The sequence below is a fragment of the Leishmania martiniquensis genome, chromosome 1 (genome assembly GCF_017916325.1).
Source record: "Leishmania martiniquensis isolate LSCM1 chromosome 1, whole genome shotgun sequence".
NCBI lineage: Eukaryota > Euglenozoa > Kinetoplastea > Trypanosomatida > Trypanosomatidae > Leishmania > Leishmania martiniquensis.
The window spans coordinates 2501-24608 of NC_090136.1; the positions used below are offsets into that span (position 1 = coordinate 2501).

A 22108-nucleotide genomic window follows, 5' to 3' on the forward strand; every position below is an offset into this window, starting at 1 on the left:
AGAAGAACGTGATGAGGGTGGCTGACGCTCCTGCTAGTCGCATGCGCTTGAACAGCACTCCTCCACATTTAGGGAGCAAATCACGCCTCATCTTCGTTGCGCTCGCGGGTCTCATTTCTCCTGTAAGCAGACTTCTGGCCAGGACCAGCCCTCGTCCCCCTCCCGGTGCGTGGAGCACACACCGCCGGGGACGCTGGTCGACAGAGCACGCCACTATCGTTTTATGGGAGAAAGCACACACAGACATTAGGCTGCTCGCGGAACGGGCAAGGGTTACAGACGGGCTCCGCCCGCGAGCGCGCTTATACTTAGTGGTGGGCCCCTCGCTGCGCAGTCCGTGTAGGCAGTGCCACCCGAACACCACTCACGGGCCTGGTGGGGTGTCGGCGCGTCTGCTCCCTAACAGGATGGGGGGAACTAGGGAGCCGCATGGCAACACGTTGACTGGGCGCAGCCATATTTACTTATGAATAAGGAAAGCAATCAACTGCTCACAGAAGGAATCGACGCTCACTGGTTGCAGTTACGAGTTCAACGAAAAGACACAAACTATTTAGGAATACGGCGCAGCCAATCGTTACGGGACAGACAGCAGCTTCGACGGGCACCCTCACTGCCGCTACCGGGGGCCTGTCAGCAACCTCCTGGGCGGGCGGGTGGGCGTTTTTTCCCCCGAAACTATTGTGTGAAAGGCGATGGTGGCGTGGAGGGCGAGAGGGCTTCGCTGCTTCACCAGGTATCCACCGTTTGCGCACAGAGCACTCATGCGTGTGCAGGAAAGACGGTGGGGATAGTAGAGAGTGAACGCTTCACTCTTCATTCTAGTACTTGTGGCCATGCCGTCGCGCATCCTTGTCTGCGGGGCTGGCTCGACAGATTCACGCGTCCCAGAAAGGCAGAAGCGCATAGTTCTTTGCGTTGTCGGGGGGATCGCGCGTAGTACTGAGCTAAGCGCTCTCACGTGGCGCGCTTCAGCTTTGCCTCACACCAGAGCACACGCTTCTTACCCCGAGCACAGGCACGTTGAAGTCGCCACATTGAAGCGAGAAGATTAGAAAAGTGGTTCGTTGGCAAAGGGAAGTGTCGGCATGGAGTCAACTGGCGAAATGACGATGAAGAATAGAAGCGGTGTGTGGAGCAGAAAAAGAGAGAGAGGCACAGCGATGCTGTTGTTTGCTTTCTCTAAGAAAGCGATTTGTGCGGCGCATTAGAGCTTACTCGCGAGTGAGCGAATGCGTGAGACACGCAGCTGCCCTGTTGATGAGGAGCATGGAAGGAGGCGTGCGCAGCAGTGTCGATCAGAGGCATCTGTGCGGAGCTAGTGTGCGGAAGAGGAGGTGGTGGTGGGAGCGAGCACAATGCCGGGAAGAGCTGGGCTTGCTTTTCTGCTAAAGCGTGCGCGAAAGGCGATGCATGCGAATGGCGAAAACAGCTCGGCTCTCAGGTGGGAGATACGAGAGAAAATGATGGGTAAGAGGAGGAAGGAGAGTGTTGAGGAATATCAGTCCAGCAATGAGGCTGAATCTGCCGTGGGAGTGTGTTACGGCGAGTACATCTCTGAAGGAGGGTCACGAATACTGCGTTTTGTTTTGTTGGTACGAGTGGAGATGAGGTGGCTCGTTTCCGTTTCGGCGTCGAAGGGGCGCTGCGACGGAGATTTCCTGAGCCTTGCGCTCTCCGAGGAGGAGGGGGAAGCATCCGTGCACAGAGAAGGGTAGATAGCACAATCGAGTGAGTTGCTATCTCTATAGCACGGCGCTCACGAGCGTACCTCTCTCTTTCTGTGGAAAGCAAGCCATGCTGCTCCTTGGCTAAGTGCTCTGGCGTACTGGTGGCAGTAGTGTCGGGGAGATGGTGGTGGTAATCCGCGGCGTTGCCTGGTGGGTGTTCTCTTTATGAGAATCAGTGCAGGCATGAAGCAAAGCATGCGAAGTAGTGGAGTGAAGAGGAAGGGAGAGAAGCCTAGACCATTCATCGGCGGACTCAAACAGAAGGCGAAGCCTTGCCAACGGGCAATCCCACACATCGGGGGAGAGAGAGAAAGCGAAAGAGAGAGAGGGGAGGGGGGGTCAAATGAGGACGAGGTGAAGGGCAACGAAGAAGAAAAGAGCACCTGCCCAATGAAGTACGGAAGTAAACGCGCAAGGGAGCGACACAGAGACAACTCCGAAACGCACACGGACCACAGACTACAGGGAGAACGAAAAAAAAAAAAACGAAATTCCTGGCGGGATGTCCGATAGAAAGCGCCGAGTGCCCTGTAACGCTGGAGCGGATTGTGGAGGCACGTGCATGCGTCCATGCACTTGTCAACTACGTTACCGCATGTGTGCATAAATGTGAGTGCGTTTCTCAGTGTCGTGGTGCGCTCCTCTCGTAGCGAGGGAGGCGCTTAGTAGAGCTCTGTGCCCGTGCGTGTGTGTGTTATGAGCACACTGAAGTACGGTCTTTGGTGTCAGTTGTGCGCCAAGCAGTACATGATGTTTGCGGCTATCGATTTCTGTCCTGTGCTGCGTCTTTGCAGAAACGTTCGCCGCGCTGTGGATTTGTTGCACACACTCGACACAGAGCTGTGTAGCCTATATGATGCTGCAGGTACCTTCCAATGGGGCCGGCTTGGTCGTACATACAAGTGAGCCGCGGGCACAGTGCGGAGATGGGGGCAGCCGGGCAGAGCTGAGTGAGGTTATCCGGCCGAAAGCTGTCTACGCGGCGAAGTCGATCCAACTATTTCATCAGTGAAGTAGGCAAAAAAGGGATAGGGACGTGAGAAACAACGTCAACGTACGGATCGCGAGATACGTACACACACACACACATACACATACTCACATCCGCTGAGAGAGACCAGATGAAATAGAAAGGGAGGAGAGGAGAGGGGGTGGGGTGGGAATGAGGCTTACAAGAAAAACAGACGAAGAGAAGGCATCATGCTGTGAGGGAAACGTGAACGTCGGCACTCTCGTGACCGTGTCGCCATTAATATCTTCTCGGTTGACCAATGAGGGGAAGGAGGGGGGCGCGGCAGGATAGAAGTGAGGTAGAGAGGCGAAGGGAGGTTTCACGAAGCTGCGCAAGGGTAGGACAACGTTAGCTTGATGGGCAAAGACGAAATCATTCAGGGGACAGGAGAACGAGCTAGCACACGGTCACAAGGGAGGAATGCGAGCAAAAAAAAAGAGAGGGGCTGGACACGCGAGAGCAACGACACTATGATGCAGCAGAAGAATACGAGGAAATAGCGAGAAGCAGAGAACAAAAGGCCCTTCTCAGCCTCGCACACAAACAAGACGCTCGAAAAAAATAAAGGGGCATAGAGGGCACATGTTATGAGCGGACGGTGGTGAGAATGAAAGGAGGACGACGTGATGCTCAGCGGGACAAACAATGACGCGAGGTGTCACCCTCAGGACTGCTTTTTAGGGAGCCATCTCTCCTCTTCATGTCATGATCCTCTCGCTGCTGCGTCTCCCTTTGGCTGGCAAACTATGCCGTAAGCCTGGAGCCCGGCACTGCAGGAGAAAAAGAGTTCACAGAAAATGACCAGAATCGAGAGAAGCAGCGGTAGCGACGATGAGAGGACAACATGCGGCAGTCAGACAACCGAAACAAACAGGCAGCAACAGCGAAAACGAAAAAGTAAAGAGGGGACCGAAGACACCGAAAGGTTACACATGCGGGAGGCAACGCGAAAAAAAGAAAAGGGCGGGGCGCAAGAGAACTTCACGCCGGTGCTCTCATTCCCACGCCTGAAGGTGGTCATAGGAGAACGAGAGAAGGACAAAGACGGACATGTGGAAGTATGCAAACAGGTCGAGGGATGCGAAGCAGAACAATATGGGAAGCGACCGTCGTGAGAGAGGGACGAAAAAGCCGGATCTTTTTTTTCTTGCTTCTCTTTGTACACGCGCATCCATAGCAGGAGCTCACCCGACACCACCGCACCACAGCTGAGTTCTCCCTGCCCTGGACGAGCCGCTCTGCCGCCCAAATCGGGCGATGCGTTCAACCGGCTCTTTTCATCCCCATCCCCGGCGCTTGGATGCCCGCTGCACAGATGGGCGCGAGACGGACCTGGGGACTGAGCTTGACGGCTTCATCTAAGCATTCATGCATGCCCTGCTGGCCATCTGGGATGCCGGCCCAGCGCCGCAGATGGATGGCCGAGTCTGTAATCCACGCAGTTGGTGTCGGCACGACCGCTGGCATGTTTCTGTGCGTGCGTGCGTGTGTGTGTGTGTGGATGTGCCTGAGTCACCCGTCTTTCCTTCTGGGGTACACGTGAAAAGGTCTTCTTCACCGATGGAGAGGGCGGCATGGAGCTCTGTGAGGTGAGGAAAGAAGTCCCCAATAACAGCTGCACCTCCTACTTCTTATACAGTGCCGTAGCGGGTGAAGCCGGCTTGGGCATTTCATCGGCGAAGCCGTGCAGCGGCTTCGAAGGGAGCTGGAAAGCGGCAAGAAAAGGAGCTCCGGCCTCCAGCTGCTGTACACATGAGACTACTCTTATTAAGCTTGGCAGTCGCTCCTGATTCGATGCCACACGGCACTGCACCATCAGCCCACAAACAGTCCGTCTCCTTTGAGCCACGGGAAAGTCATGAAGAACCAACAGAGAGCGTAGGTAAAAGCAGGGAAGTGCACGACTCGCTCTTCGGAGCAACGGCGAAAGTACGTGGCGGCTAAAGGGCTGAGGCTGCGATCTCGTCGCTCGCCCTGGAGAGGCTTGACTTCTTGGGTGACCCCTGACAGCAGAGCCAAACCACAGCAATGAGCACCACTGAGCGCAGCGATTTCGTCGACGCGGAAAAAAAAAAGGTAGTGGCCACGGTCGATGGGTTCGCCTGTGAACAGTGTCGAGATGGCGGGAGAGGAAAAAGAATATGTGGGCCGAGAACTTGAAGCCGCGGAGAGGGCACGAGGTTGTGAATAAGGGCTGCGGCTGAGGATGATACGCCTGTCTATTCGCGTGCAGAGAACGAGTCGGAGTCGGACTCGGAGTTGTTGTAAGAACTGTACTGACTGCCGCGTGCGAAAGACCGGTGACAGCTCAGCCCCAGCTCCGACTGCGTGGGAATCTTGCTCTGGTTGTCGTACTGGGAACCGATGAGCTTGCGGCGGCGCTTCTCCTCTTCTCTGCGGCGGCGGGCGCAGCAGCAGCACCAGATGCCAAGGATGAGGGCGATAAGGATGATATACAAGATGACGGCGATAATGAGGCCTCCCCACCACGGGAACGTTTCGTTGCACTTTGGGAGGATCCAGCGGCTCTGCGAGTCCCGTCTGACAATGTTGCCGCAGTAGGTGTAGATGTGTCCGGAGCTGCTGACAATAGGAATAGCGCTGCCACCCGGGAAGGTGGGCACCAGCCCATTGACGCCATCGGAGTCAGCATAGACGTAATACTCGCAGAGGAACTTGTGAAAGGGGGCCGACACCTCAGCGTTCACCCACTTGCCGGACGGCTGCATGACGACTAGTCGCTTGCCCCAGTAGCTTAGGTTGCCCCAGGAGCGCGGGTAGTTGATGTCAAAGTTCGTGTAGGAGCCAGACACCGGAGTGGTCCTGTCCACTGGAGCGGAGTCGTCGTCTACGCCCCAGTAGTTCACACCGCGTAGGAACAGGGGACGAGTGGTGCTGAAGAGGCCGCGGTACCACCGCCACTCGCACTGCGCTCCAGTGCACACCGCCTGCTCTGTCATGCCGCCGAGGGGGATGTTGCCACTAATTCCCTCGCGGTTGTAGGCGCTCTGGAGAGCCTCTTGGATAGAGGCCGATGTGGGCATGGCCGTGTGTGACGCAGAATCCTGCAGTTTGCAGAAATCGGTGGCGAGGGGATCAAAGGCGAAGTCACCGGACTCGGAGCTGCGCATGGTGTACGTTGTCGAGTAGGCGTGCGTCATGGTCAGCGCAACGCACGCAAGAATCGCCGCTACGAAAGCGGCAACGAGAGTGCCGCGCATCTTTTTATCAGGAGAGGGAATGCGGCAGCCGATGTACAGATAGGTGCGAAAGAAATGCCAATGCACAGCGAAAGACGAATAGGGCACAGCAGACGAGCGGAATGGGGCGGAGTGTATGCGGAGCGCCAAACGCAAAGGCTGACAGCGGCGGTGAGGCACTGCGAGGCACGAAAAAGAAAAGCGCATGTGAGAAAGGCGGAAACAGCGACGGAAGGCGGTTGTGCGTATATGTGCGTGCGTATGTGTGTGTAGTGGGCGGGGGGGTCAAGACAGAGGGAAAAAGGAGGAGGAGCAGAAGAAAGAGGAAAGGTGCGTTGCCTATTCGCATGCGCAGTTGTAATTCGTATCAGCAAAGAGGAGTGGGCCGAAAGAAAGCGGTCCCTGTGTGCCCCGTATGCGAGACCTGCTCCATGCCACCCAGTCATCGGCCATCCCTCCCCATCACCCCAACACTACTTTTGTTTTCCCGTGCTCTGGGATGGCCGCTGGAGGGAGCAGTGGCACTCCCAGCGCACCTACGGAGTCCAGGGGCCAAGAAGAAAAAAATTGCAAGCGTGGAGCGGCCCGAAATGCCTTCATGCGTCGTGCTCACCGTTGCGTCAAGTGAGCCACAAAATGCAGGTGGCAGGTGCCGTGAAAATGGACGCTGCGGCGTCAGCGGCCTGCGTGATGTGCCACAGCAGCCCCTCACCCCTATCCGCTCGCTCATCCTTTCCCTGCGGCCCATCCTTTGAAGGCTCCTGTGACCCGAACGGACCTGAGTGGTGGCGGTGAGGCGCCGTGTGCCAGTGAGTCGGTATGCAGGGGATATAGCATGATACGCGTGGCTGCCTCAGTGTGTGCGCCAGATGCGATAGATGGCGTTGAGCTGCAGCCACCCCTATTGGTACTCGAGACAGAAGAGGCTGCGCACAGGCACAGAGTCGCTGAGTACACCCTCCCAGGTCGTACGTGTTTACTCTTTCAGCGTCCGTGCGGCGACATCAGGGAAGGTCTCAGTCCACGATATGTCGATGAGGAGAGGGAGATGATGGGAGGGCAGCTTGTGGTTGGGGAAAAGCTGCGCCTCATTTACCTCCTCGTCCTCGGGCAAGTCCAACACCTGATGCAAAGCGAGGGTGCTGGGGTCATAAAAAATGAAGTCCTGTGTGTTGTACGTGACGCCGTTCTCCTCGCGGCTTTTTTTCAACAGCGCGAGCTGGTCGGTTACGGTGGCGTCGTTGAGCGCTGCTGGTTCAGGCACAGGGAATGACGCGGCCGCGGCCGTAGATACAGCAGCAGCATCAACAAGCGGCGGTCGCGCTGCCTCGGGCGTGGCCTTTGCCACCGATGGCTCTCCTGGTTGCGTTTTCCTGGCCCGAGCTACGATTTCGTCCCGCACAAGCCGCACCTTTGAGAAGACGCCATGGTAGGCATCGGCGTCCTTGCGGCGGAAGCGCTGGATCTCCTCCTCGGCCTTGTAGGCCATGTCCGACCGGTGCGCCTCCTCCACATTCTTGGCGTAGTACACCTTGTAGGCAGCCGCTCGGGCGTCGTCTCGGTAGTGCCACGTAGTCCAGCGCGGGCCGCCAATCAGGTCGTGCGTGGAGAAAAATCTATCCCGCAGGAGCTCCACGCATGGCTCATTGTCCGTCCGATTGTTCAGGTCGCCGCAGACGATATGGGATTGGTGCGAGCGATCTGTGTCGTTTCGGGCGAGGGCGTCCAGTATCGTGAGCACCTGCCGCGCCTCGTGCAGGCGGACGTCCGCGGCCTCTGCCGTCGCCCCGGCGGTCAGCTGCACGCAGGCGACGTAGAGCGTCATGTTTGTCACCTTGTCTCGCATGCCGGCAAAGTGTGCAAAGTGGAAGCGCTGACCGATGTCGCGGCCTGGCATCATGAGTGGGAAGAAGCGGCTCTTGTGAAAGAGAAGTACGTTGCCGATATCCTCCCCTTCAGCTATTTTTCCCTGGTGTGACGGAGCTGCGGCATTGTCGCCTTTACGCAGGGCACGCACCCTCGCACCACGGCTGGACTGGTAGAGCGTGCCGTAGCCGAGGAAGCGCACGTATCGCCACATGTCCGTGTCGAAAAATGTCCGATTCACCTCATTCAGGCAGACAATGTCAGGATCGTAGCACCGCAGCAGCTCAACGAGGTGCTGGCGACGGTGCACCGGTGAGAGGAAGGGTGGAACCTCCTTGTCAATGAGGGGGTCGTAATCGCAAAAGGCGTCGGGGTCGCTGCACTCGGGGTTGCGTGTAAACTGCGGCACGCGCACTCGCACCGCCTCCACAGGGGTGGTACGACTAGGTCCCCACGCATCCGTCATCATGTTGAAGCTCATGAGGCGAAACCAATCACGCCGTGAGAGGCTCGTTGACAGCTGGGATATGGGCGCCTTCACCCACTTGCGCTTCAGCGGAGGCTCGCGCTCTGCTTCTGTCGCCTTGGTCTGCATCTCACGCGCCAGTAGACTCGACATCTTCACCTCCAGCGCGCTCTGCGTAATCTGCGCATCGCTGATGGAGGGGTGGATTGCTGTGCGATTGCCAGTGCCCTGCATCAGGCCCATCACCGGCCCTCCGCTCACCAGTGGTGAATCATTCAGCAGCGCCAGGCACTGTCGGATCATCTGCACAAGATGTAGCCAATGATGGGAGTCGTCGCGTGAGGCACACGTCGTTTGTAGAAAGCGAAACGCGTCCCCGCACCTACCGTCTATGTGCAAGTGGGATGGTGTGTGAAAGGTTTCTATCCGACGCGTGCACCAGAGGCCCGAGCGGACGAGCAGGAGGGGGAAGAGGGGAGGGTTACTGGTGCCACGTCAAACGGCAGAAACGGCGATAAGAGGAATGCGAAGCGGCCTGCAGGAGAAGGCAAGAGAGTCACTGGTATGAGTCTTTTGGAGATGCCGAGAGGGGGCCTGCAAGGGCATGTGGTGGAGCCAGTACGCACCATTCCATGCGTCTCTCTCTCTCTCTTGCTCGATTTTTGAGGGAAGGGAAAGAGGGAGCGTGCGCGAGGATGTCCCGAAGGAGGAGAGGAGAGGAGAAAAGGGGGAGGGGCGCGTCGCGGGTGGCAAGCACACAAGCAATCACGAATGAGCGGTGCTGAAAAGTGGACAAGAAGTGTACGAGAGAGAGACAGAGACAGACAGCAACACTATATATATATATATGCATGTGTGTGTTTGTGGGAGCGGGTGAATGAAAGGGCCAGAACGGAGCCAAAAGGTGGCCCACCGCACGCACACAGAGACGCATAGACATGGAAAGAGAGAGGGAGGCCACCGCCTCGTCATGGTCGCCGCCACCACACCACCCCTCAGGTGCGTACAGTTGTGCGCAAGAGCAGAAGTCTATTTCTGAGCCGTTGAAGCTGGGTGCACGCTGTAGAGCGGGAAAGCACAAACGATCGCTGCCTTCCCTATGCCACTGCTGGACGCAGGCGCCATCGATGCGGCAGACGCAGAGACGGAAAGGGTTACTGTGCGTGTGTGTGTGTGTGGCGTTGCGCGATACGCTGGAAGATCGTCTGCGCAGACGCAGAAATCACACGTGCGCACCCAATGCGCAAGCCTATTGCCAGAGCTGGTCGAGTGGCGAAAAAGAGAGAGAGAGAGACATCCGCTGCAACTGCGTGATGTGATGCACGAGGTTGCAGTGGTGCTTGAGGGGAGGGGGTGGGGGGCATCTACGTCTAACACCAAAAGCGCAAAGAAAAGAGACCAAAGGCGAACAGCACGCCACACACAAACACGCAGACAAGCCAGCACAGACGGAGAGGGGGACGGGAGTAAGAGGCCCTAAAAGAGGGGCCGGACGTGGGCGAGAAACCGAAGGGAGGGGGTGGGAAGACAACGTCCGAGTCTAGGTCACTCCAAACGGCGCCCACAACGCGTGGCCATCTCCGACAAAGATGCCACGAGCCCATGCGTGCCGACGACGAAAAAAAGGGCAACGGCAACTACAGCTGCCGCCACTTCAAGAGAAATACGCAACGGTGCGACAGCACCACTGGCGCTGATGACCGAGCTCGTGCGCACAGGCATACATATACAGCGATGTGCAGGCAGCGCACGTCACGACCAGCGATCGACGAGCGAAACAAAAAAAAAATACCGCCGCCTAAACGAACGGGGAAGACGGCTTCTATGGCGGAAGGTGTTGCTGGAAGGCATTGATGCTGGCGACCTGCTGCGCGATCTTCTCCAGCTCGTCCAGCTGGGCCATGAAGGACTCCATTGCGCGCTGCTTTTCGCTCACCAGCGCGCGTGCCCGTTCAAGGAAGCTGCGCGTGTTGGCGTTCATCTGCTCTGCGTCGTACTTCACCTGGTACTCCTCCTTGATGCAGTTCATATCCGCCTCAAGGTAGGCGTTGTATTGGTCAATGGTGCGGCTGCGCTGGGCCGCCACGAGCTCAGCGCAGCCCTCGAAACGCTTGAAGCTGGGGTGGCAGCTCGGTCGCCCAACCACCTCGTCCTCGCCGCTTCCGTCCGAGTCGCGAGGGCGCTTACCGCACATGGTGTCCGGAGTCTGATCCCGCGATGGAGACTTCGTGGTGACGGACGCCAACTTGCCCTGCAACAAAGACGACGATGACGAGAGCGTGTTGACGGAGCGGCTGCTAAGCAACGTGCTTCTGCGTGGCGGGGCGCCTGCCGGCACGCCGGAGAGAGGCGGGGCGGCCGTCGAAAGTCGGGTGGTTGGCCTCCGTGACAGTGGCCTGCTCTCGGTCGCGTCAAAGACGATGTCTTCCGGGTCGCTGAGTATGCAAACTGTACGCCGCTCGGGCGTGACGCGCTTCAGCTCCTTGACACGATCCGCGTAGCGCAGTGTGTTCAGCGTGTGCTCAGCGTTGTTGTTCGAGGGAGAGACGGCACCAATCATGACGGTGCGGCAGTTGCCGATAAAGGAGTCGCGGAGCACCTCAGTCAGCTTGGAGCCGCGAAAGGGGACGTGCTTTTTGTTTTGGTCTAAAAAGCGGATGCACTCCTTCAGCGCGAGTAGGCTCTTGTTGATCTCCGCCCCTTCCAGGCGTGTCTGTCGCGCGCAGTCCACCGTGTCAGCGCCGCGCTCGCTACCGGCAAGGTCGATGAAGGTGAACTTACCGCTCTGTCTTGCCGTCCGTTTCGCTTTGAGCTTAATCTCAAGAACGGCGTGGGACCGGGAGCTCGTGTCGTTGGCGCCGGTGGAGCCGCAGCTGCGGATGCTGTTGCCCTGCCCGATGATCGCCATGAGGTCCTCCACGCTACCAGAGCAATGCTCGGTGAGGCCGCGGATGTTTACTTTTCCTTTGTCGTCCTCGAGTGCCCGCAAGGGCCGCCGGCCGTTCAGCAAGTCAAACAATTTGCCACTGTAGATCTCGTAAAACGACACGACGATGCGCGTGTCCCCTGTAAGGCGGTCGAACATGTCCTTGGCCGCGAGTGCGTAGAGGCCGGGCTCGGGGCTCTTGCCCAGCATCGTGTGTGTCTTGCCGCTTCCGGTCTGGCCGTAGGCAAAGCACGTCGCACTCCCGCCGTCAAAGACGGTGTCGATTAGCGCACGAGCCGTGCGGTTGTACACGGCGACGTTGTCGCAGGTCTCGTCAAAAACCTCGTCGAAGAAGAAGCGGTGCACGTGGGTGTACTTGCGCAGGTCGACCTTCACTTTCGGCTCCTTCAGCACAATCTCGCCGCTGTTGTCGGCCTCCATAATATCCGTGAAGCCGTTCGTCTGCTCTCCGGCGCTGAGTGGACGCTTACGGATGGCCACGACGATGCGGCTCTTGCGTTTGACCTCCTCTGTGTTGTCCGCGGATGGGCAAAGGACGGTGGTGCCGCGCGCTGTGTACTGACGCCGGCGCTCCGTCGAGCTCTCCTCCTTCTCTTCAGGAGTACCGTCGTCGCCGTCGCCGTCGCCGTCGAGCACGTCGCTGCCGGAGCGTGAGGCGGGGAGTGGGTTGGCCTTGCAGTACTCGATGGCGTCGCGCAATCGCAAAATGTCCATTGCCTCAACAACACCATAGCTGTTGAAGTTTTCCGGCCGGAGCGAGAGGAGGTCCTTGAGGGTCATGCTGGACGCAAAGGAGCTCTGAAAGCGTTCCAGCTGGTACCGCCGGAGGACGTCACTGATGTACTGCTGCGACGACGGCGGCTCTGCCGACATTGTGGGCGCTGTTTAGGTCGTGATGCCCACACACTTCCGAGCACCCCGGGGGCGAGAGAGGGAGAGAGGAGGACGTCAGTGAGGAGAGAGGGTCCAATGGGGGTAGGACAGGACGAAGAAGAGGGCGAAGGACGGGAGCAGCGGAAGCGACGTTGCAGACGCGTGACCTTCACCACCACCGAGGGGGAGAAAAGATGAGCAGAGACAGTGGAGCAGGCGGTGGCGGGCAGCGGGTGCCTCTACTCACTTTGCGGACGAAAGCGCTTGCGAAGACGGAGAGAGCGGCAGAGAGCGCGAGAAGGAAAAAAAAAAGAGGCCTGATGTGATGGAGCGAGCGCGTGAAGGCGCAAAGTCGCTTCGCCGAGCCGATACGCAATCTGAGATGATGGAGGCGGTGGTACTTCACCGAAGCACCTCTGTAGGGGGGGAGGGAGGGAGGGAGAGAGCGGCAGAGGGAAGGGAAGGAGGGAGGGTGTGTGTACCTCTACGCAGATACATATATATATATATATACACGATGGTGTGTGTGTGCGTGTGTGCATAAGTGTGTCCCCTCTCTTCTTACTGGCGTTCTTCTCAGACGGTTATCAAATGAAAGGGTGCTGAGAAGGATGGAGATGCGGTCCAAGAGTGTCACACCGTCCCTTTCAGGAGTCGGTGGCGTGAGTGTGCAAAATGCCCAGGCAGAGAGGTAGGGGAGCAATGGAGGCCATACGGAGAAAGAGAGGGTGCGTGTACGGCGCTGCTCGCCCCGATGGACGAGCCGCAGGAGTAGCGCCAGATGCGCATCTCTTTTATTCAGCGCAGTGTCACCAAAACATGCGAGCATCTCCACATCCGCAAGTGTGGTAAGGAGCTGTGAGAAAATGGCGCTGGTGTGAGCCTTTCGCGTTTACTTTCCGCTCCGCACGGCATGTGCACGCGCGTGCGGGGGAGGGGGGAGGGCTGGTGGTGCCGAGAGACGCCCTCGGGGTTAAAGCAAAACGGCTCCTGAGGGACGAAAGAAGAGAGGGGGAATGCTAAGCAACTCAACCACCCTGCGCCACTGACAGTGCCGGTCTCCACGACTTACTGACGTCGTTGATGTCACGAAGCTCTGCCTCCTTCTTGCCGAAATAGCCATCGCAGCACCACTGCTGAATGGCGTCGTCGGAAAAGGGTCCATGCACGACAGTCGGCTTCGCTTTCCACCGCATCATCCACACGCGGGGGAGAGCGGTGCTGGCGCGGTGGGCCTCTTCGAGGGCCTTTAGAAGAATCGCCTCGCGCGTCATGCGCATCATCACAAACGCATGCTGGGCCATGGCTTCCTGGTGAAGTTGGGTGAGCGCTTCGAACGTCGATAGGTTTTCTTTTGAGTAGCGTCGAAGGGCATCAGCGAATAGCTCTCCCTCTTTCAACTGCGCGAGCACCCGCTCCAGAGTCGAAAGAAGTGGCGTTACCGTCGGCTCCTCATACTCCTCCACGGCGGACAGAGACGAAGAAGAGGACAGCGATCGGTGAAAGACCGAGGAGCTGGAGAGAGAGGCAGCGGATGGCGTCGAGGTCGCCAAGCTGCTCCCTGCCGAGGGAGAGCGCGCTCGCTTCATATGGCGAACGATGCTGCAGGCCAAGGCGTTCGCAAGGCGCGCCGAGGTGTGGGAGTTTTGAAAGGAAGAGGGGGCTGCAGAGGCGAGCAGCGGGCCGTTCAGAAAGCTATGGACGCGAGGAGGAGGCCACAGGCACCGACGGCCTTTGCTTTACAGCGTGCCACGCTGGGGTGTGGCACCGTTTCGAGAAGGGCGGAGATCCGGGCAGCACTAAAGGGACGAAAAGAGTGGCCGGGAGGCGGTCGTGCGCCCCCACTGGCTATCTTCTTTAGTGCTAAAAGGGCGACCACGGTAGCGGTGGCGAACACCGCAGCAGCAACAGCGGCATCCGTGCGTAGCGTACACCGTAGAGGAGGAGAAAGACGGTGAGGTGTTGGGAGCGCGTTGAAAAAAAAAAAGAAGCGGTAGCGACGAAGCAGAAGTACCGGAAGGCATAGCCTTTTATACAGACACTGGCCCATGTGCATCTGTTAGCCGGTTGCCGTGCACGGAGGCTCACGAAGAATTAGTGAGACTGACACGACACGCGGACTCAAAAGTTGCCCAACCAGCCCGCCACTAACTGTGAGACCCCTCGACTCCGGTGGCGAAGGTACGGCCGGCCTGACGCTACGTTGCGCACGCGCAATGGGCCAGCAGCGCACCGTCTCGTGCAGCCCTCTTTGTTTGTCTTCACCAAATTCACTCGGCGTGCTGTGGAGCATTGGTCGTGCACCGCACTCCGGCCCTGTCACGGCGCCCCATCACCGCGTGGTGCATTTTCCCCTCGGAGGGTGATGTGGGGTGGGGGTGGCGCAGGCCCGTCCTGCACAGCGCCATCCGGGTCCTGGCCGCCGACGCTCCTAGCGATGGATCGCACTGATGTGCGTCTACGTCGCCGGCACGTGGCCCCTGTGTCACGACCAGAGGGTGGCGGTGGTTGGGCCAGGTCAAGCGATACGGGGGATAGAGAGAGGGGAGGGAGGGGGGAGGGAGGAGGGGGCTGATGAGTCTCTGTCTCCGCTGCCTTGGATGAATCGGCCGTCTCCCACTTATCCACTTCGAGGAAGGGAGAGTGGTGCTACCGCACGGCGGGTGACGCTACGCGCACCGAGAGGTGTGTCGCCGCCCCTCTCCGCTGTCATTGTGGAGGAGGCAGAGGAAAGGGATGTAACTGAAACGCATTGGCGGTGACGTCTGCGCCGAACAGTATCACATGTCAAGTGGTAAAGTGTCACCATTGCCATCTTCACCCCTCTCTCGGCGCGTGTTCCCCTCGAACGGATGCGATTACAACTGCCAGGGCCGTCACACAGTGGTATGCTGTAAGCGAGGGCCTTCGCAAGAAGCGCATCAGCAGTGGTGCAAGAGCCAGCGACGTTGTATGCGCTTGGGCTTGTCTGTGTGTGTGTGTGTGTGGACTGTTGTGATCTTCTCACAGACTTCCTCTTGCAGGCTGACACAATTTACCGCTTCCTGAGCTTCTTTGCCGCTGTCTTCGTTTCCGTTTCCTCGTCTCTCGGGACGCACCTGCGCACATATGTGCGCTCGCTCCTCTCCTTCTTTCCTCCTCTCCCGTCGGCTGTGGCTGCTCGGGGTCTCGGGACGCAGCTTGTATTCGGTACCGCTTTTCAAGCGCCTCCGCGCGTGAGGAAAAGCGGCGGTACGGTGCCGCCTCACGGTCAAAAATACGTGGAAAGCACACTGCAGAGATCCGTGGCGGTGCATTGCTGTGCAACTGAACATTGGATACGCCGCGCAGAGTACTGTGCTGCAGGGGCTGGTGGTCGTAGGAGGGGTCATCAACGTCACCACAGCGGCCGCATGCATGCATGTGCCCTATGTCGTATGCCACCTTTGTCAGTATCACTGCTCTTTCTCTCTCTCACACACACACGCACATACATCTACCGCCGTCTCTGCCTCTCCATTTCCGTTCCTGAGTTGTTGCCGTCAGCTTTTCCCGGGTGACACGTGGCGTGAAAGAGAACTGGAGGGCGCGGGGTGGGGGCATGCGTGCAGAAGTAGTCGTGGCAAGTCGAGCGAGATGTCCGGCCTCAGTAAGCTGCCGTGCTGCCGACCGGCGTAAGCGCACAAAAAAGTGCGAAAAAACCAAGGAAAAAACATGCGCGCCACCCAAAGAGATGCAGCGCTCCGGGGGTGGGGGTGGGGGGAAGGCGAGACAGTAAAAGCGTCAGAGTCGCTCTCTCTCCCCCGCCTTCGTCCACTTTCTTTCAACTCTCTCCTCTGCAGCGGAGACAGAGACTCATCAGCCCCCTCCTCCCTCCCCCCTCCCTCCCCTCTCTCTATCCCCCGTATCGCTTGACCTCGCCCAACCACCGCCACCCTCTGGTCGTGACACAGGGGCCACGTGCCGGCGACGTAGGCGCACATCAGTGCGATCCATCGCTAGGAGCGTCGGCGGCCAGGACCCGGATGGCGCTGTGCAGGACGGGCCTGCGCCACCCCCACCCCACATCACCCTCCGAGGGGAAAATGCACCACGCGGTGATGGGGCGCCGTGACAGGGCCGGCAGGAAAAAAGGGGAAGGGCGGGGGGATTGAGCAGAGTGGAGCGAAGCGCTCTCTCCGCCGTGCCACGCGAGCGCCATCCCCCCTCCCCCTCCTACAAAAGCTTAAGCCGAGAGAGCAGAAAAGAGAGGGAGAGAGAGAGACGACGACGACGACGACGTGTGCCTGTGCGTGGCCGCAGTAGAGGCCTCAGGAGGCACGTCCCCCTTTTTCATCGATGTGCAACGGTGACCAATACACCCACGCGCGGCCTCGGCAGCCAGACGCCAAAAGGACACCACGACAGTCCCCACGCAGCATACAAAAAGCCCCCAAAGAGAGAAAGAGACACGCACACATCGATAGGCAAACAGCAGAGAAGAGAAGGGCAAAGAGAGAAAACGGCCAAAGGGGCACCAAAGAAGCGGTCGGTAGCCGCAGAAAAAGAGCAGCGCGAGACGCACGGGGGCCAGTCGAGAGGGAGCAAAAAAAAAAGAGAAGCAAAGCGGGCGTCCTCCATCGCTACAGCCCTTTTTCTCCCTCTTTCCGCCTCGCCCTCCCCCCTCCCCGCCCCGCCATGAGCACATATACGCACGCACCGTCGCCTCCCTTTACCGGCTCATCCGGTCCTCGCCACTGAAAGCGGATGTCCTGCACATCCTGAGAGCCGCACGGGCCCTCCCGCTCTCACTTGGTGGTGGGCCACAGTCACCACATCACCACAGTCACCGCTATTCATGCTCATGCGATCGTGTATATCCCACGTGGGCAGGCCTGCTTTCCTCATGCTCTGTGCTGTATAAGCCACAACAGTGGCGAAGGGAATCATAGAAAGGGCAAAGAAAACGCGGCAGTGAGGGGGGAGGGGGGCCGATGAGGCCATGAGGCGACACACACAGGAAAGCAGCGGGCGAGAGAGGGATAAAGACGACTGTACAGAGAAAGAGAGGGGCGGGGGCCGCTGGTGCGTAAAGGTAAGCTGTTGAAGCGGAAGAAAAGGCGTAGCGTGTATGGTCGTTCACATTTTTTCTTAGAAGCAAACGGCCCCAGTGTGTGCGCTTCCGCATCGAGGTGAGGGAGGGGAGGGGTAAGAATCGGAAAGCAGTGAGAAACACAGAGAGTGCGGTGGCTCCAACTTTGCAGGCGTCCCGCACACAAGCACAATAATGGGGCGAGAAGATGCGGCACGGATGCGATGGGTGCATTTCAGCGCCGTGCTGCTCTGCGTTCCCCTCTCACCCCTCTCCCCATTCACCGCCCCGGCGCTGGGCCCTCCGCTTTCCCCGCACTACGTCGTTCTGTTCTGTTCTCCGCCGATCGACGTTGTGCAGACCGACGGAAGCGGAGGAGAGGAGTGGGGAGGGATTCGGGAGGGGGAGGGAGGGGTCTGCGGGGTGAGCAGAGCGAAGAAGAGGGATGAGCACCAGCAGCGACAGTGCCCCTCACCTCTTCTCGTCACCCAAGCACCCCAAGCTATCGGCATTCCTCTCATCCGTCATAGCCGTCTATTGGCAACGGTGAGAATGCGGGCAGGCTTGGGCGTCATCAGCGACCTCACGAAGGGGTCGGTGGGCTGTCGGAGAGGGTGCGGGGGAGCGCTCCACCCTTCCCTTCCGTGCGTGGAGTCTTTCCCCCTTCACCGGAAACGAGAGAAGGGTGCGCGTGCGCGTGTCAACGCGTGAGTGCGCTCGGAGGGACACGAGGAGAGGTCGCGGGTGCCCCCCCTCACAAACCTCGGACTCATCGTTCACGCCTCCGACACGTCTCCTTTCGCGGTCCTGTCGCCTGTGCCGGCATGCCCCGTCTGCACATGGCGCACCGATCACGCCCTGGCCCCGGACCACGCCTCTTCCTCTGCGCATCAGTACCCTCCCCCCGCTGCATCCGCAGACGGTGCAGGACACATCCACAGGCAGAGTGAAGAGAGAAGGCGAACGTGCTGTGCAGCACAGTGTGCACGAACCCCCCCTCGTTGAAAGAGCGGGCGGCAGCCGCGCAATGGCCTCCACCCGTAAGCTGCCTCGAACGTTGCACGCAGACGCACACGAGATAAAGCGTGGCGCCCATCCATGCGCACCCGTGGGGCGGACTAGGGGAGGGAGGGAGGGAGGGGAGCGCGCCCGCATCACTCCGGCCATGTGTGCGCGTTACTCAAGCTCGACCAAGACCTCGCTGTCCTCCACGGTGACGCCGACCTTCACCTTGATCTCCTTCACCCTACCGTCGGCCAGGGCGTGGATTTTGTTGCGCATCTTCATGGCCTCCAGCGTCAGGATCTCTTCGCCGGCGACCACCCTCTGGCCCTGCTGGACCCTGACGGCGACAATGACGCCCGGCATGGGCGACAGAATCTGCTTAGCATTGATGGCCGTCTCCACAACCGGCACGAAGTGGCCCAGCACGGACTGAAGGTCGCTCATCACGTTGACGTCGAAGGTGGTGCCCTTCATCTGGATGCCGTAGGCCACCTCGTTGGTGCCCCAAAACTGTAGCACCGACTCCCTCTTGCCATCCTTCACGCGGATGATGGGGTGGTCGACCTTCCACGCCACCTCGAGCGCCTTGAACGGGCCTTCCCTTGATGCGGCGACCTCGAAGCGGGAGTCACCGAGCTGGCGAACGTACACCGGCATCTCGCCCTCCTGCTTGGCGTTGAGGGAGACGTAGAGCTGACGCTCCGAGGGAGCGGTGCCCTGGGTGTAGTGGTTGCGCTCGCGCTTCAGGTACACGCAGGCGGCCACCTCGTATAGCAACTGGGTCTCTTCCGGAATCAGCGACGCCTTTTTGAAGCCATTCGGGTACTGCTCTGCCAAGTAGCTTGTGGTGAGGTCGCCGCTCTGGTAGCGCGGATCCGTAATTACGTCGCGAAGCAGACAAATGTTGTGGCGCAGTCCACGAATGACGTACTCGTCCAGTGCCTTCTCCATGCGCTCGATGCACGCCGTGCGGTTCGCACCCCAGGTGGAAAGTTTGCAGATGAGCGGGTCGTAGTAGACCGAGATCTGTGACCCTTCGACAATGCCGGAGTCGCAGCGCACGCCGGGGCCTGTCGGCTCCTGGTAAACGGTGAGGCGCCCGATGGACGGGAAGTAGTTTTTCATTGGGTCCTCCGCGTACACGCGGCACTCCGTCGCGTGCCCGTTGATCTTGATGTCGTCCTGTGTGATGCTGAGCGGCAGGCCCGCCGCCGCCCGAAGCATCTGCTCGACGAGATCGACGCCCGTGATCTCCTCCGTGATGGGGTGCTCCACTTGGAGGCGCGTGTTCATCTCGAGGAAGTAGAACTGCTTCTGCGGGTTGACCACGTTCTCGACTGTGCCGGCGCTCACGTACTGCACGGCGCGCGCCATGGCGACGGCCTCTTCGCCCATGGCCTTCCGGGTCTTCGCGTCCAGCAAGACCGACGGCGCCTCTTCGATCACCTTCTGATTGCGGCGCTGAATGGAGCACTCGCGCTCCGGCAGGTACAGCGTGTTGCCCCTGCGATCCGCGATCACCTGTATCTCGATGTGGCGCGGGTTCTCAATGAACTTCTCCACGAGCATCCGGTCGCTGTTGAAGGCGGCCTTGGCCTCCTCCTTGCAGAGGTCGTAGTACTCGACGCACTGGCTGTCATTGTAGGCCACGCGCATGCCCTTCCCACCGCCACCGCCGGAGGCCTTGATCATGACAGGGTAGCCGACCTCCCTCGCAAACCTCAGCACATCCTCGTGCGTCTTCACCTCGCCGATGAAACCAGGAATGCAGGTCACACCAGCATCGCGGGCGAGCCGCTTCGATTCGATCTTGTCGCCCATAGCCTTGATCGAGTGCGCGTCCGGACCGACGAAGGTAATGTTATTCCTCTCCAAGGCCGACTGGAACTCGCCGTTTTCGGAGAGGAAGCCGTAGCCAGGATGCACGGCCTGAGCGCCTGTCTTCTTGCACGCATCCACAATCTTGTCGATGCGAAGGTAGCTCTCCACAGAGGCGGGAGGGCCGATGCAGACCCCCTCGTCCGCCATCTTGACGTGCTTGGCGTGCTCATCAGCGGTGGAGTAGACAGCGACTGTCTTGATTCCCAGACGCTGGCAAGTCGCCATCACGCGGCAGGCGATCTCGCCGCGGTTGGCGACGAGCACCTTGTCGAAAATCGGAGCAGGCATGGTTTGCTGAGCTCACTTGCAGCTGTGGGTAAGACGGAGGGAGAGGAGTTGGGGAGAGGGGGAGGGGGGCACCAAGAGGGAGAGAGAGAGTAGAAGTGTAACAGCAGTGCACACGTCAGCAGCATTGGCCTATTTCCGTCCCGGCCTGAGTATCCCAGCCGCTTCCCTGAAAACGGCGCTGGTGATGCAGATGAAGCCATCCGGGGGCAGGGAGGGAAGTGGGCACCTTTTCGTGTGCGCATGGCGAGAGGCGAGACCGCAGGTAAGGGAGAGAGGTGTGTGTATGAGTGTGTGTGTGTAAGTGTAGTGCCGAGACGCCTCTCGTCATGCGGCAGCAGTCTCGCTCCCTCTTCTCGTCCAAGGAAACGCAGTCTTCCTTGCTAACGCCCTGTGCCAAACCACTTCCACACACACACACACGCCACAACCACCGCACCGTTCAGTTGCCGAACTTGTCGGGCCGGCCGTCGTCACTGCCGCGATGGCTTTGCACGTGTCTTATCCGTCACTCTCTTTCGCTCCTCTTAATGCGTCTCTCTGTGTGTGTTTGTGTGTGTGTGTGTGTCAGGAGGGATGGAGGGCTACCCGTACTGCGTCCTCACCCCACCCCAAACACCTTCTGCGACTCGTCCGCAGACGAACGGCAGTGCAACAGTTGGGCGGGTCGGTGACGCTTGCTGCGGGTGAGGCATACGAGGAGACGAAAGAAAGGAAGAGCAGCCGAAAGACGCACCAAGCAGCTGTAGAAGGAGAGAGGAGCAGAGAGAAAGGGCAGACCAGTCAGTGTGAAAAGGCCTTCTCCAACTTGGCGCATCTCACTATCCCCCCTCCCCCTCTCGGCTTGGCAAGTCCGCTGAAGCCGTCGGTCCTCCTCAGCCTACGCCGTCCCCTCTCGCCCCCCCCCACCCACCCACACGCACGCACGCACACACAAACACGCACACGACGAGCACCTTCGTCACAGCTCCTCTTACGGCAGCGCACACAGCCTCTTGGTACACATACAAACGCGCTCACAAGCACTGCAGCTCAGGCGCGAGGAGGTTTGCCGCTGCTCATTCGATCGACAATATTGCCGGCAGATTCGTCTTCCACAACCGCCTCCGAGGCTCGGCTATGCGTCTCTGTCGACACGCTCTCGGCAGGCGCAGCGGCTGATGTCGCCTCACCGCGCTGCTCCTCCAGCTTCTTGCGCAGCGCCGCTTTCTTGGCTGCGATGCTCTCGCGCAGCTTCCGCAGCGTCTCCTCGCGCTTGTCGCTCATCGCCGCCCGCTCCTTCGTGATGGACTCGCGTTGCCGCTCCAACTCACGCCTCTTGCGCAGCTGGAGAATCCGACTCTGCAGCTGAGACTCGACGCCGCCGCTCACCTCGCGTTGCTTCAACGCCGTGATGATGGTGCGCGCGTGCTCCCAGACGACATCCATCTTCAGGCAGCCCTCCTTGTACTTCAGCTCATCGACGCGGTCCGAGTCGAGCTCGGCCACCTGTTCGATGGTCCAAATATTGCGCTCGATGAGCTTCTTGGTGGTGTGGGTGCCACAGCAGTCAAGCCACGAGACAAACGTGCCGGGCGTCACATCCGGCGCGCACTCAAGATGCACCAGCCACCAGCGGCGGTCCTCATTCGTGACGCGGCCGTTGGTCGAGATCCCGCGCGCGACTAAAGCCAACACCGAAGTCAGTGCCACGGCACTGGGGAAAGCGGCGCCGGCGCTACTGCTTACAGTGGTGCTGCAGCAGCCAATGGGGCACGGGCGCAAGAGCAGCAGCCGCCGCATCCTCGTCTACT

General features: G+C 59.5%; 6 protein-coding genes across 6 annotated transcripts; all 6 read right to left on the reverse strand.

The window, feature by feature from the left end:
• Positions 1-4961: 4961 nt before the first annotated feature.
• LSCM1_08138 (uncharacterized protein) lies at positions 4962-5963 on the reverse strand (the record flags this gene model as incomplete). The annotated part of the gene is made up of 1 exon (XM_067325478.1): positions 4962-5963. The coding sequence occupies one exon, from the start codon at positions 5961-5963 to the stop codon at positions 4962-4964; it is 1002 nt and encodes a 333-aa protein (XP_067181653.1).
• Positions 5964-6918: 955 nt separating this feature from the next.
• LSCM1_08139 (uncharacterized protein) lies at positions 6919-8577 on the reverse strand (the record flags this gene model as incomplete). Its single annotated transcript, XM_067325479.1, has 1 exon — positions 6919-8577. One exon carries the CDS (start codon positions 8575-8577, stop codon positions 6919-6921), a length of 1659 nt encoding a protein of 552 aa, XP_067181654.1.
• Positions 8578-10096: 1519 nt separating this feature from the next.
• Positions 10097-12094, reverse strand: LSCM1_08140 (uncharacterized protein; the record flags this gene model as incomplete). Its single annotated transcript, XM_067325480.1, has 1 exon — positions 10097-12094. One exon carries the CDS (start codon positions 12092-12094, stop codon positions 10097-10099), a length of 1998 nt encoding a protein of 665 aa, XP_067181655.1.
• Positions 12095-13122: 1028 nt separating this feature from the next.
• LSCM1_08141 (uncharacterized protein) lies at positions 13123-13683 on the reverse strand (the record flags this gene model as incomplete). The annotated part of the gene is made up of 1 exon (XM_067325481.1): positions 13123-13683. The coding sequence occupies one exon, from the start codon at positions 13681-13683 to the stop codon at positions 13123-13125; it is 561 nt and encodes a 186-aa protein (XP_067181656.1).
• Positions 13684-18320: 4637 nt separating this feature from the next.
• On the reverse strand, positions 18321-20318 carry LSCM1_08142 (uncharacterized protein; the record flags this gene model as incomplete). The annotated part of the gene is made up of 1 exon (XM_067325482.1): positions 18321-20318. One exon carries the CDS (start codon positions 20316-20318, stop codon positions 18321-18323), a length of 1998 nt encoding a protein of 665 aa, XP_067181657.1.
• Positions 20319-21347: 1029 nt separating this feature from the next.
• Positions 21348-22097, reverse strand: LSCM1_08143 (uncharacterized protein; the record flags this gene model as incomplete). The annotated part of the gene is made up of 1 exon (XM_067325483.1): positions 21348-22097. The coding sequence occupies one exon, from the start codon at positions 22095-22097 to the stop codon at positions 21348-21350; it is 750 nt and encodes a 249-aa protein (XP_067181658.1).
• Between the last annotated feature and the right edge of the window lie 11 nt (positions 22098-22108).